The following is a 14981-nucleotide window of genomic DNA, read 5'->3' as shown; positions in this document are numbered from 1 at the left end:
TGTAGTTGAGGCATTAGCTACTACTGGAGAAGAAAGGGAAGTGACGCAGGTGCATCCATGATTCATTCTTTATTTTTCATCTTTCTTTCAAAGGACTTTGTATTCTATGCCCCACGGCTAAGGATTAACAAGCGTATTCTGGCTCTTTGCATGGGGAACCATGAGCTCTACATGCGTCGGCGTAAGCCAGACACAATTGAGGTGCAGCAGATGAAGGCTCAAGCCCGAGAGGAGAAGCATCAAAAACAGATGGAGAGGTGCGTTCAACTGAATGCAAACGCCTCTGAACAGAGTGCCAAATGCTGACATAACTGGTTCCCGAACGCTGGTGCACAGTGTCTTAGTCATGGCCATCTTCTATAGGAAAAGTTGTGGCAAGATTGGAGTTTAGTGATTGGGGTGTGGCATGTGTTCTTTCCATAGGCAAATCCTGCAGCTGGAATATAGTAGAAGAGGCCTACGCCCCCTGGAAACCACAAGGGAGGGTGGAAGCGCTCAGATCCTGCTTGTGGGTTTCCTATTAGGGCTTCTGTGAGAACAGGATGCTGGACTAGATGGGTCCCCTTTGGTCTGATCCAGCAGTCTTTTCTTAGTTTCACATTGGTATGGAGAAACTGTGGCTCTCTGGATTCTGTTGGACTCTGACTCCCACTGCATGCAAAGTGTATGGTTTTTCTGTGTAATGGGTCTATTCTGTAACATATGTGAACAGCATTTCCCTGTAGCTGCAGGGAGAAGGATGTAGCAGTGGGAGAAAGCTCCAGCTGATAGGTCAAATAGGCTCAGCATGCGTCACAATTCAGCTTAGAAGTCTGTTTTCCTCACACCACACTCGTTTGCCTTATAGGTGTGGGGCAAATAGAGAGGAAGCTGCAAAGGAACATTTAGAAGCCTTAAAATGCTGTGGATTGTTCCTTAGCAAGCAGGCCTTGTTGTCTGTGTTCATCAGCTGATTGGCAGTCACAGCAGGCCCTGGTGGGATTGGCTGTGCTTTGGAGTTCCAAGTTGGGGATTCCATTGTGCAGCCAAACAGTGGTGCTTAACTCCTAGGCCCAAATATCTGTTTGCATTGGATGCAAAAGATGCTGCTCTGTGGGTGCAGCTCAAGCTACCTCCGCAAAGGAAGAATGTGGTGTTGTTGTGATATCGGGTGATTGACAGCTGGGTGGCCCTGCCCACTTGTAAAATAACCTGCAGGGGTGGGGGAAAGCTCAGGAACCAGCCCACTGGCTGGATCCTGCCCCACTCCTGTTCTGATGGAGGCTCATTTGTTTGTTTATTTTTAAAAATGTGCATATTGCTATATCACATATATCAAAGTGGTTTGCAGCAATAAAAATATAAAATTATACAACTAAAACCATTAAAAAGATTTTTTTTAAAAAAACCAAGACACCAATTAACCATTGTGGAAGGATGTATTCTTAATTTCCGGCATAGGCCTGGCAGTACAGAAAAGTTTTCGGCTAGTGTTTAAAAGTTGGCACAGAAGGCGCCCACTTGAGCAAACGAGTGCAGCATCAGCATTAAAAGTTTAGAAAATTACTTTTTTTTAAATTTACGCTAAAAACAAAATATTGATTGCCGATGACTGAAAAACTTCTGATGCAAAACGAGAATGCCTCAACTAAGAGTTTTGTTGCACAAGAGAGAACTGGAAATCTGTCAGCCAGGTGGGGGTTGAACTTTGTGTTATCCTTCACATTTCCTCCCTGCCTAGAGCCCTGCTGGAGAATGAGAAGAAGAAGAGGGAGCTGGCAGAGAAGGAGAAGGAAAAGATTGAACGCGAGAAGGAGGAGCTGATGGAACGGCTCAGGCAGATTGAAGAGCAGACAAAGAAAGCTCAGCTAGGTAGGGGAAGCTTCTGGTGCCCACCTTGCAGGTGGTGGGAAGGGGAGCTTGGTGCTGATTTACAGAGTTGGTGGGCAAGCTGTAGACCTATCTCTCTCTCTCTCTCTCTCTCTCTCTCTCTCTCTCTCTCTCTAGAACTGGAAGAGCAGACCCGCAAGGCACTAGAGTTGGAGCAAGAAAGGAAGCGAGCTCAGGAAGAAGCGGAGAAGCTGGCGAAGGAGCGTCAGGAAGCTGAAGAGGCAAAAGAAGCCTTGCTGAAGGCCTCCAATGACCAGAAGAAGACCCAGGAGCAGCTGGTAGGCTGGCTCTCCAAAAGCGTTGCCTGCGTTGGCCACTGCGAGAACAGGATGCTGGATGGGGAGGGCTTAGTGGTCTGATCTAGCAGCCAGCCCCTTCTGGGGTTCTTAGGAAGTCATTGTGTTTATGGAATTCTATAGAATTGTAGAGTTGGAAAGGCACCCAAAGGGGTAATCTAGTTCAACCCCCAGCAATAGCAGCTAAGTTATTTTATTTCATAAAGTTTATATACCACATTGACTGTAAAAAAAAAAAAGCAAACCCAAAGCGGTTTGCAAAAAGAAAATGATAAAGTTATCAGTGAAACCAATTACTTAAAACATTTTTTAAAAATTAAAATCAGTGATAAACTGAAAACATATAAAAATATGCCCGTGTTTTACCTATCTGGGTAGGTTTGGCCAATCAAAAATGGTTTTAGAGGCACTGAAAAGAGTGCAGTGAATGCCCGTTGTGTCAGTAGGCAGGGAGTTCCTAAGTTGCATGTTGTATGCTGCTGTTCCATTTAAATGACCCCAAAGTGGCTCACAACACACTAGAGAAACATGCATATTGATATAACTGCCCATTATCAGTTCATTTCAATACATAATGTGGTAGTCCAAATTAATAAACAATGTTGATAATGCTGACACATTTTAAATTCCAATGTAGAATAGGCGCTGTTGTTCATCACATCAACAGGAGCTAGAATATAAAAATTAGATCTGCTAAGCCTTTCCAGGGTGGTCAAGTATTAATAAATAATTTAACCAGCAGCTGGGTCCTCATAAAGGCAGGAAATGGCCGCTATTTGTACTGAGCTAGACTTGCCATTAGTCCAAAAGCTGTTGACTCTAACCCTGGAGGCTGGTGGGATTTGGGGGGGGGGGCATTTAGAGGCAAAGGGGGAAGGATACTGGAGGTGTGAATTACTATTAAACTCTGGAAAGTTGGCACTACTGGATAAGTCCACCAGTTTTGTTGAATCAGTTTAACTAAATAGTTTTAACTGGGTTCTATGTGTAATTTTATTACTGCTTTGAATTTTGCTGTGTTATGATCTTCCTTAGTGGGTCATGCAAACGACTATTCTCAGTAATGCTTTTTATAGGGAGAGCAGGGGAACTGGGTGGTGGGCCAAAGAGGTCTAGGAGCCACTGATCTAGAGCAGGGGTCTCCAAGTTTTCCTTGCCTCGGGCCGGTGTCTCCAGAGATGATTGCGCAGAGGGTGGGGGAGCGTGTGCAAATGGTGCACATCCGGGTTGGAGGAGGCCCGTGTGCATGTGCACAAGCTGGCAAGACTGGTCAGCAGTGGCGGGGGTCTCTGCAGGCCGGATAAACGAGTCCCTCAGGCCTTATCCGGCCCCCGGGCCGTAGGTTGGTGACCCCTTATCTAGAGAAAACCAGGCTCCACTGCAGGCTTAAACTGGTTTAATAGTTATTCCCTCCCCAGGAGACCTGGGAATTGTAATTCTCTTAGGGTGGTATGCGTGTATACCAGGGTTCTTCTCTTGAAGAATCGTGCACACTTACAAATCTGATTTTTGTATTAGTTTTCTTAGCTGCATCCCAAGATCACAGCAGGGGTGTGGAAAGTACACTTTATACCTTATAGCTGAGCAAGGGCCAGATTGGGGAGTAGTGGGGCAATGTAGCATTTTAGGAGCCTGGTCACCTACTTTACTTGTGATCTTCTGCTAATTCCTGCAGTCGTCTGAAATGATGGAGCTCACCAATAGGATCTTGCAGCTGGAACTGGCTCGACAGAAGAAGGAGAGCGAGGCTGTGCAGTGGCAGCAGAAAGTGAGTGGGGTGTCTTGGTCCTGTCTTGGAACAAGCCTTTTCCTTCCTCTCCTGTGCCTAGGAGTGACCACCCCATTTCCCCTTGTCCCAGTGATGGGGAAAAGTAAAGACACCCCATTTGCACAGAGAGGCAGGGGATCCTGCCTACAAGGCGTGTTGTCCACCTTCCACAATGTCAGTGTTGCAGCAAATGTGCATTTAACTTGTGTAAAATAGACATGGCCCTCTCCAGTACATGCATGATAATCTGTGATGCATGACTTTGACTCTTGCTCTAGAACAACAATGAAGGAACCTTTGGCCCACTGGTCTGACCTGATTTTATTTAGATATTTATTGCATCTATATACCATTGTTTCTGCCAAAGTACAAAAGGTGGTGTACGTGGTTCTCCCCTCCTGATTTGATCCTCACAACAACCCTGTGAGGTAGGTTAGACTTGAGGGGCAATGACTAGCCCAAGGTCACCCAGTAGGTTTCTTGACTGACTGGGGATTCAAACCCTGGTCTCCCAGTTCATAGCCCAGCACTCTAACCACTACACCACACTGGCTTTCTCAGATGCACCAGGATGACACCGAATTAATGCAGAATCTCTTAAGTGGTGCTAGAATTATGATTTGTCAGAATTTGGCAAAAATGAGAACAACCTTCTTGAGACAATGCTAAATTAAACCTTGGACATAGTGTGCAATGCTAAGCTTACGTATATGGTGAGAACTGGAGAGGGCAGACCACAATATAATGTATTCATTGAGAAATTGAGTCTTTATATATAAGGACGTGGGTGGCACTGTGGTCTAAACCACTGAGCGTCTTGGGCTTGCCGATCAGAAGGTTGGCGGTTCGAATCTGCACAACGGGGTGAGTTCCCGTTGCTCTGTCCCAGCTCCTGCCAACCTAGCAGTTCAAAAGCACACCAGTGCAAGTAGATAAATAGGTACCGCTGTGGCTGGAAGGCAAATGACATTTCCGTGTGCTCTGGCTTCCATCATGGTGCTCCGTTGTGCCAGAAGCAGCTTAATTGTGCTGGTCACATGACCTGGAAAGCTGTCTGTGGACAAACGCCAGCTCTACTAACCCATTGGTGGGTTGATATCCTCCCTCAGGCCCAGATGGTCCAGGAAGACCTAGAGAAGACTAAAGAGGAGTTGAAGTCAGCCATGGTCACCCAGCATGTTCCAGAACCAATGCAGTCTGAGAATGAACATGATGATGAGCAGGATGAAAATGCTGCTGAGGCCAGCGCAGAGCTGAGGGCACATGCCTCCGCCAAGGACCGGAGCGAGGAGCAGCGGACTACGGAGGCAGAGAAGAACGAGCGGGTCCAGAAGCACTTGAAGGTAATGTGGGGCCAACGCTACTTTGAGGGGGAGTGTGGCTGGTGGGCAGGGTGTGGGGCTGAGACCCGCTTCCCTCAAATGTCTAGCACCACCTATTTATTATTATTCACGTCATAAATACGTGTACCAGTACGTTTCCGAGCACAATTCAAAGTGTTGGTGCTGACCTTTAAAGCCCTAAACGGCCTTGGTCCAGTATATCTGAAGGAGCGTCTCCTTCCCCATCGTTCTGCCCGGACACTGAGGTCCAGCTCCGTGGGCCTTCTGGTGGTTCCCTCACTGCGAGAGTCCAAGTTACAGGGAACCAGGCAGAGGGCTTTCTCGGTAGTGGCGCCTGCCCTGTGGAATGCCCTCCCATCAGATGTCAAAGCGATAAACAACTACCTGACATTCAGAAGACATCTGAAGGCAGCCCTGTTCAGGGAAGTTTTTAATATGTGACATTTTAGTGTATTTTTCATCTTTGTTGGAAGCCACCCAGAGTGGCTGGGGAAACCCAGCCAGATGGGCGGGGTACAAATAATAAATTGTTGTTGTTGTTGTTGTTGTTGTTGTTGTTATGTATTGCTTGATTGTAGGGGGGTGGGGGCGAGGCTCAAAGCCATTTACCAAAAAGACAAAACAATATTTTTTTGCGGGGGGGGGCTGTAAAAACAATTATTTGAAACATTCAAAACATGAAGGACAACAATAAACATAAAAACAAGCTAACTTTCTAGATGCCTGAGTATTTTAGCAGGTGCCAGAAAAAGTACAGCAAAGGTGCCTGGCTGTCATCAATAGGCAGGGGGTTCCAAAGTGCTAAAATACTGATTTCTTACAAATTCAGAATAGGTATTATGTGGCACTTGTAATAGTGCCAGTTACACAGAATGAAGCAAGTGGTTGAGTGGCCATAAAGAGGGCAATGCCATCTCCCAGGTAACCTGGTCCCAGGTTGTTAAGGGCTTGATCCACCTACAGGTGGTACAAGAGTAGCATAGCTAATACCATGATGTCTTTCCCATAAACCTTGGTAGTAAAAGATGCTTCATCAGCACACTTGGTTCCCCCATCCTGGCAGCCCAGTGGATTGGGGCAGGAAGTTTGAACAACCATAATATCTCATCATAACATGGATTTTTATTTGTTGGCACATTGTGGGAAACAGGAAGAGAAATGTCCCAGGCTTCTGTTTTTGGCAGGAGGCTATGTGTCTCTTGTAACATCCAGTGCTTGCACTTAAGTTCCCACTTTGTTCCCAGCAGTAAATATTTTCAGATGGCTTTCACAATAAAGTTAATAAAAGGGCCAGGTGGAAATGCATCTGTCTCTTTGGCCAGCTGGACTCTACACCCTCTTCTGGCAAAATGCTATTTTAGGCCCTGTCACAACAGAGCTGAAGGATCCAGTCCCCATTGTACAGACACATCTGCAGTTTATCTTGGCTTCTTTCTAACAAAATATTTTCACCCTGCATTTCAATAAAACATTGAGGGTGGCTTCCAGTTAAATAATAATAATAATAATAATAATAATAATAATAATAATAATAATAATAATAATACAGTAAAATGAATTGAGATGAGAGTTTCAGTGTGAGACTGAAACAGTAGCCTTTACAAAATTCTATGTAAACATTGGAGTAGTGGGTGAGAGTTTCAGACGTTCGGAGTATCAGAACTGTCTGAGTGCTATTATTGGCTCTTTACCTGCCTAAGAACATCCGGGGCAGAGCCCACCCGGTCCAGCATCTTTCCCTGTTGGGATTTACTGACCCCATATAGATGCTTCTGAATACCAGTTGCTGGGAGCCAGAGGAGAAGAGAGCTATGTATTTTTTATTGGATTTCTATTTCCTACAAGGAGCTCAAGGTGTCATACATGGTCCCTGCCCCCATTTTATTCTCACAACAACCCCGTGAGGTGAGTTAGGCTGGAAGACAATTACTGTCCCAAAAATTCAACCTTGGAAAAAGAAGCTCAGTGTTCTTCTGCTTGGGTCATCCCTGCAGATTTTCCACAGGCATCTGGTTGGCCACGATGAGAGCACAATTCTGGACCAGATCGACCATTGTCCCCATCCAGCAGACTCTTGTTATGTTCTTGGATTGGCTCAGGCAATGTCACTTGATTCCTCCACTGTTGGATTTGTGAGTGGCCTTCACGGAGAAGCATTCCCCTCTGGGGCTCTCTGCCCTCAGGCAACTGGGATTCCACTTGCACCAAACAGTGCAACACATTTGACTAAAACATATGAATGTTTTGATCTATTTTTTTCATTTATTGCTGATTTTATCTTTCGTATGTTGCTTTTTATGGCTTTTACTATAATTTTATTGTGTACTGCTTGAGGGTTTTACAATCAAGCAGTGTATAAATTCTATGAAATAAAACAAGCAAATAACATTTTAAAACTGGTCTTTCCCCCCTTCCCGTTTTGCACCTATAGGCTCTCACGTCCGAGCTGGCCAATGCCCGCGACGAAACAAAGAAGACTGCCAATGATATGATCCATGCCGAGAACATGAGGTTGGGCCGTGACAAATACAAGACCCTCCGCCAGATCCGGCAGGGCAACACCAAGCAACGCATTGATGAGTTTGAGTCCATGTAATCATTTGTGAGCCTTCTGCTGTCTCCCCTGCACTCTTCCTCCCTCCCCCGCCACCTTTTTTCTGTGTTTAACTGCGTTGTGCTGGAACCACTACAGAAGAGTCACCACAGTCTGTCTGAGAGTTGGGTGCAGAGGCTGCCATCCAACATAGGGTGAAACAGGATTAGTCAGCTGTGCCTTAAAAATAATAATATATATACTTTTATGGTGATGCCCCATTTTCTTTTCTCAACCTGGGTTGAAGAGAGAAATCTGTTCCATGCAGCTTTATGAAACATCTGTGCTGGTCCTGTGACCCCCCCCCCCCAAGGACCCATCCCTGCCACTAGTCTCTCTAGCCAATGTTTGAAGAGACTTGTGTGTTGGGGTATCTTTACTTTTTAAGCCTGTCTAGTTTTGATAATTAAAAAAGAAGTTTGGAAGGAAAAGTTACTGAAGCAGAATTTAATGTTCTTGTGCCACCCACCCACCCACGCGAAAGACCAAAGCTTTTTATGATTCCCAGAGGTTTAGCAGACCAAACGGATCACCCTGATCTTTTTATCACTTTGCACATGCCACTGCCTAAGCAGTTGAAAGAGGCAGGATTCCATAATTGTTGTGATTTGAGTATATTTTGTTTTCCCCTCTTGAAATGTTGCCATATCCAATTACGTGTGTTGTTGGCCTCCAAATTTTGCTGGCCACCGATTCCCACCAGAGATTGCAGATTTCAACAGTATCTGGAGGGCTCCAGGTTCCCCATCCCTGTCCAATAAGGAGACGATGTTTGGGATTGGTAGCAGCAACATACTTTGTCCCATTCATATTGACCAGCACAGTCCAACTTAAGTGTTCAGAAGAGGATGTGCAGCCATAAACCCCAGAAAGCAAGACAGATGTGGGGAAACATTGCAGCTGGCCCTTTCAAGGGAGGTCTGTAGAACACACAGCCCACGTTATCGGTGCCTTATGACACCCTTTTCCACGGGTGTAAAGTTTTTATAGAGTCCTCATGTTTACTTGTGACCAAATGCAAAAAAGCACCCTGTCTTCTTCACATCACCAGCCACTTGCACAGTCACAAAACCTGCCTTGGTCTCTGCTGCCTTGGTTGTTGGAATGCAGCAGATCTTGTCTCCAAATCTCTTTGGAGAGCCAGTGTAGTGCAGCGGTTAAGAGCGGTGGATTCGTAATCTGGGGAACCGTGTTCGCGTCCCCGCTCTTCCACATGCAGCTGCTGGGTGACCTTGGGCTAGTCACACTTCTCTGAAGTCTCTCAGCCCCACTCACCTCACAGAATGTTTGTTGTGGGGGAGGAAGGGAAAGGAGAATGCTACCCGCTTTGAGACTCCTTCAGGTAGTGATAAAGCGGGATATCAAATCCAAACTCTTCCTCCTCCTTCCTTCTTTGCCTTGGAGTGCCTTTTGCTTTTCAGAATTTTTAAATAAGTTTTATGCGACTTTTCTTTTAGGAGGTTGCTCCTATTTGCCTCCTAAGTCCAGACAGAACCTTCTAGTGCTACTTTGGCCACCAGTTTTTTGGCAGGGCTTCCCTTTTTTCAAGAGAGTTTGTTACCTCACTTTTACCTGTGCCATGACCGCATCAGGTACAGCTGGGGACTGCCTGTCTCCCCACCCCCAACCCACAGTCTAAGAAGCTTATTTTTCAAACGAGTTTTGTTTGCAGAGAAGCTGTCCTGCTCTTCTGCACCTCTAAACTCCTGAACTGCATAATCTCTTCTGATCTTCTCCGTCCGCCCCTTTCCTCCCAAAGTGTGTTAATACCAACAGTGCCACTAGAAACAGGAAAGTTGTGTGGAGAGAGTGGAACAAAGACAGGAGCTGCAGTTCAGGGGTGGGGATCCTGTGGCTCTCCAAGGACAATGGGAGTTGTCATCCAGCAACATCTGAGGGGCACAGGCTCCCCATCCTTGCTCTGATTCGCTCCAGTGAGGGCAGCGAAAAACCTCCCATAGCTGTCCCAAAGCCATGTCAGCCTGCTTTGGGCAGCTTGGTATTGGCAGCCCTAGCTGCATGGAGGCAAGACTCCCTCAGCTTGCAAAATAGCACAGTCTAAATGTCTTCTGTGAGTTTGTTATGCACCCCCTTTCTCTCTTTTTTTAATATATATATATATATATACATAGTGCCTTTAGGAAGTGAGGGTAGGAACTGTCAGCTCCTCCTCCTCCTGAAAATATGCAACCTCATTACTTAGAACACTTTAACACACACCCACACACACACACACTGCAGCTGAACTTGTCACAACTCATTTACCCTTAAACTGAAGAGTCTGTGATTCCTTATCACTTTTAATCACTTTTTAAAACGTTTTGTGCCCCAAACTTGTAATTTGGCAGTTTTCCTCCACATTACTGGCACACTTTGGTTCAGAGAACTACATCCTCACAAGAGAAATCAGCACAGAGCCTCCCAGGTCTGTGCTGAACTAATGAAGTAGTTAAAGCATCTCTGCATCGCCCCTGGTTGGGTCACGGAGCTCTGTTGACACCTTCCACTGGCACAGTTGCTTTTCCTCCTGCCCTTTCACTTCTAGAAAAGGAGCAAGCCAACCTATGCCAAGAAGCCTTAACTCCTCATGTAGTTGGTTCAGCTCTCCCCTGATCCTACCAGTATTATGTTATTCCAGTGGTATCTAATGGTATTGATTTCATTCTCTTTTTTTCTAGCTGTGCACGATTAGAAAATATTAATCTTGGAAATGTGGAGGGGGAGGGGGAAATGCCCCCCTTCTCCATGGACAAATGTATACTGTATTGTAAAGAGATTGATATTTTGCAGGAAATTAATGTAAGAAGCATTCAGTATTACCATGAGATTTTTAGACACTTTTTTAATTATTTGTTGGGATTCATGGAGGTTTCCCCTCCTCCACTCCCCCCCCCAACTTGTTTACTTGCTATTACTTTGGATATATCCTATCCTGGGGGAGAGGGGGTTACCCTATTAAGCATTTTTTTGTGTCTGGCTTTATATTTGTGCTTTGGATTTATTTTTTTTGGCTGTAAATTATGTCTACCTTTTTACATGTTTTGTTAAAACACCAGTTTTCCCAGGTGGGGTTGTAAGGTTGATCTGTGTCTCTGTGGGGCAGGCCAGCCATGTTGATCCTTGCCACTCAGATGCCTTGCCTGCAAAGGGGTTTTGTTAAAGTCCACAGCCTGTTCTCTTCATTCAGTGCCAATAAAGTTTAGGTCAATTGAACCCTTGGTGTGTTTGTGTGTGTGCATTATTCTGGTGCTGGTTGAATCTGCAGGTCCAGTTAGTGACCTGTACACACCCATGATTCTGAGAGTTTGATCTTTCAGTATAGAATCATAGAACTGCAGAGTTCTATGGGCCCAAAGTGTCATCTAATCCAGCCCCCTGCAACTCAGGGGGAAGTGGGCCCAAAGTGTCATCTAATCCAGCCCCCTGCAACTCAGGAATCCTAGCTAAAGAATCCCTGACAGATGGCCATCCAACCTCTGCTTAAGAAGCTCCAGTGAAGGAGAGCCCACCACCTTCTGAGTCCATTCCACTGTCAAACAGCTCTTACTGCCAGAAAGTTCTTCCTAAGGTTTTAGTCAAAATTTCCCTTCTTGTAACTTAAATCCATTGCAGATGGAAGCTGCCTGTGTACTGGGGTCAACAGAGGGGTAGGGGCAAGATGAGCCTAGAATTGGGATGGGAATACAGCCGGTTGATTAACCAGAGTGCTATTATAGCTTAGGAAAATTTACTAGAACAATGATCTGTGCTACAGCAAAAGGACTACTTACCCTATAGGCCAGCAAGGATTGGGTGTTGTTAGATGAAAGCTGTCACTGCATGAATCAGGGTTGGAAGAAAGCTCAGACTTTTCTAGTCTTGCCCCATGCTCAGTACAAGGTCTTCATCTCCAGCATCCCTAAGTGGTGGCCCAAACTCTACTCAAATATTTCCAAAACAGGAGAGCTCACTCTCTTCATGAGACAGCCTGTTCCACTGTTGAACATCTCGTGCTATTAATAGGCATAGGAAAACTCCGGCCCTCCAGATGTTTGGGACTACAATTCCCATCATCCCTGACCACTGGTCCTGTTAGCTAGGGATGATGGGAATTGTAGTCCCAAACATCTGAAGGGCTGGAGTTTGCCTGTGCTTGCTATTAGGAAGCTTCTCTGAAATTCTGCTGAAATCTCTCCCATTTCCACCATTGGTTAAGGCCACCTGCAGTAATCACCTGCAGTAATAGAATTGCCATCAATTCTGATTTTAATTAATTCTTATGATGTTTTTATAATGTTGCACTATTTTAGTGTTGTTAGCCGCCCTGAGCCCGGCTTCGGCTGGGGAGGGCGGGATATAAATAAAATTTATTATTATTATTATTATTATTATTATTATTATTATTATTGACAACTGATTAACTCTGCTCCATCCTCTGCAGAAGTCCTGAAGATGGTTGTCACGCCATCTTAATTCTTCTCCGGGCTAACCATATTCAGCTCTTTTCACTTCCTTGTTTTCAGGCCCTTTGACATCTTGAAACACTCAAGGTTGGTTTTTTTAAAAAAATAAAAATAAAATTGAATGCATTTTAATTTATTAAGCCACTGCAAAACTCAATCCTCCTAAATTGCCTTGAAATAAGAAGTCATACACATAAATTTGTTCCCCTTGAATCTGATGAAATTGAAAACCCTTTGCCATGTGCTCTATTGAACCATTAGGGGGCATTGTAGAACAATATAGATAAGAGAATTTCTGAATAGTGCTGCAGGTTTGGGTTACATCTTATGCAGAGGGACCATACCTCACTGGAAGAACAGGTGCCTCAATGCATGAAAGGCCTCCAGTTTGATCCCTGGTATCTCCAGGTAGGCTTGAGAAAGACTATTTAAGTGAGTAATTATTGTGTGCAATTCAACCATTTTCTGCAACATGCCAAGTAATTAAAGGAGTAGAATCATAGACCTGCAGAGTTGGAAGGTAACCCAAGAGTCCTCTCATCCAACCCCCAACCCCCTGCAATGCAGGATTCTCAATCATACCTTGCAGATGACCATCCAACCTCTGCTTAAAAACCTCCCACGGAAGGAGAGTCTACCATCTCTCGTGGGAGTCCGTTCCACTGTCAAAGAGCTCTTACCGTCCAAAAGTTCTTCCTGATGTTTAGTAGGAATATCTCTTTTCGTAACTTGGTTCAGGTTCAGTTCCTAGCCTCCAGAGCAGGAGAAAGCATTATCTTTTAATTTATAATTTTATAAACTTCTGTCATGTTGCTTTTCACCTTCTATTTATATAATTACTCCCAAGTTTCTGTCCCTTCTGCTTCCTTAATGGGAAAACTCATCTCCACATAATCACTTGCAAAACGATACTGGATTCCTGAAACTGGTCACCTTGTACAGATACAGTGTTGGCCTCTCTCATTTCTGCCTTGGGATGTGATTATAGTAGAGTCAAGGAAAGAGTTTCCAAGGGGCACAGGCAAGCCTTAATGATTTATGGCTGCAAATACTTCTTAGGCAACTCAAGGATTCCACAGGAATGAGGAAAAACATCAGCTGCAGCAACCTTCACTCAGACCTTCTGGCCCCAGTTCAATGTCCTCCAAGCTCCTCTCTGGGTGTCATCTTCTGTCTTCCTAGAAGTGCAACCCTGGCTTGTTGGCCTCAGCACTTCTGGATCTGAAGAGCAGGGAGAGTGGTGGAGAGCTGTAGTTTTCCATGCACCAGTGAGCAGGCCTGGAAAGGCTTTAAAAATAATGGTTGAAATAAATACAAAACATGCACAATATTGGTACAGGCCACCCCAACCCCCAAGAGATGAGGCACTCTGGGGGTTCCTGTGTTTACTTGGGGTTTTGTTTCCTTGGAAAGAAGGTCAGCAGAGACTATGATGACTTTAGGATATACAGCTTTGTTTACACATACAGCCGGAGCCTAAGACGGAGGGGCTCTCAGTGTTAACATTCAACAGATCTTGAAGCTTTGGATCCAGCATGGAGCAAGCAGTTCTCTGTGTCTCCAGCTTCCACCTGGCTTCCAGGTCAGCTCACCCCCACCACCCTGGCACTTGTTCTCCAACCTAACAGCTAGGTGAGCCAGGAAGGCCCACCCATTTGTTCTATGACACAGAGCAATTTGTTGGGTTATGCTAATCAAGGTACCAAAACCATTGCCTGGCCAAGGGGGCTGGTTTGGAAGCTTGCGCTTCTACATTCTACCTCCACAGACAAAGGACACCAGGTACTGGAAGGTACTCAGGGCATCATCCAGATAGACACCCCCTAAATCAATAACAATATCTTATAAAGAGCATTTGATATAATCTATAATGTACAATACATTAATCCAATAAAATATATAATTTAAATTACTACATCCATCATTCTGCATCCTAAAGTTATTGTTTTTAATAACCCCCCCAAACCAGCTATCAACTCTCGTTTTATCTTGATTTCTCCAGTTCTGAGAAAATCTAATTGTTACAATCCATGTTTCACGCCTATGCCTTCTCTGATGTGCATAAGATTAGTGGGTTTCAAATATTTTGGCAGAGACCACCTCTTAAGCTCCCATGATATTATAGTTGGTGTTTCTGCCTTTTCCCAATGGAGCCCAAATCTTAGCTGCAATAAATACATTAATCCATTAGCTACAACACAGGGTCCTTTTAGGGAAGGGTTGAATAGCTCTGTGGGACAGCCCTTGCTTTGTATGCAGAAGGTCCCAGGAGCAATCCCAGGGATCTCCTCTATTAGACATTGTTAGACTATGCATCATCCTTGCCATTTGGCTCGGCCCATGGGTGTCACAGAGTCCAAGAACGTCAGAGGAGCAACTGGTTCTCCACACCTCATATAGCCAACACTAAACTAAGAAAAGCCTGCTGGATCAGGCCAATGGCCCAACTAGTCCAGCATCCTGCTCTCACAGGGGCCAACGAAATGCCCCAACACAAAACCCTGAAGCAGGAATGGAGCACAAGAGCACTTTCCCCTGCTGTGTGGTTTCTAGCAACTGATAATCAGAAGCATTACTGCCCCAGACTATGGAGGCAGAGCATAGCCATCATGGCTAGCAGCCAAGGCTGATAGCCTTCTTCAAGTATTTATCTAGACTGGTGGCCATGAC

The 14981-nt window shown here is 45.1% G+C and overlaps 1 protein-coding gene across 1 annotated transcript in view; it reads left to right on the top strand.

Annotated features, from left to right (window-relative positions):
- Window positions 1-11082, top strand: part of MSN (moesin) — an 86631-nt gene extending 75549 nt beyond the window's left edge. The window contains exons 8-13 of the mRNA XM_082208257.1: window positions 94-257; window positions 1721-1851; window positions 1987-2147; window positions 3841-3933; window positions 5043-5276; window positions 7708-11082. Of these exons, the coding sequence (XP_082064383.1) occupies window positions 94-257; window positions 1721-1851; window positions 1987-2147; window positions 3841-3933; window positions 5043-5276; window positions 7708-7872 (948 nt within the window). The 3' untranslated portion in view covers window positions 7873-11082. The remainder of the gene's footprint in view (window positions 1-93; window positions 258-1720; window positions 1852-1986; window positions 2148-3840; window positions 3934-5042; window positions 5277-7707) is intronic.
- Window positions 11083-14981: the final 3899 nt, after the last annotated feature.

The sequence above is a fragment of the Podarcis vaucheri genome, assembly GCF_965113315.1.
Source record: "Podarcis vaucheri genome assembly, chromosome: Z".
Taxonomy (NCBI): Eukaryota; Metazoa; Chordata; class Lepidosauria; order Squamata; family Lacertidae; genus Podarcis; species Podarcis vaucheri.
The sequence above is the reverse complement of the archived record's forward strand: the minus strand, read 5'-3'. Positions and strand labels throughout refer to the sequence as shown.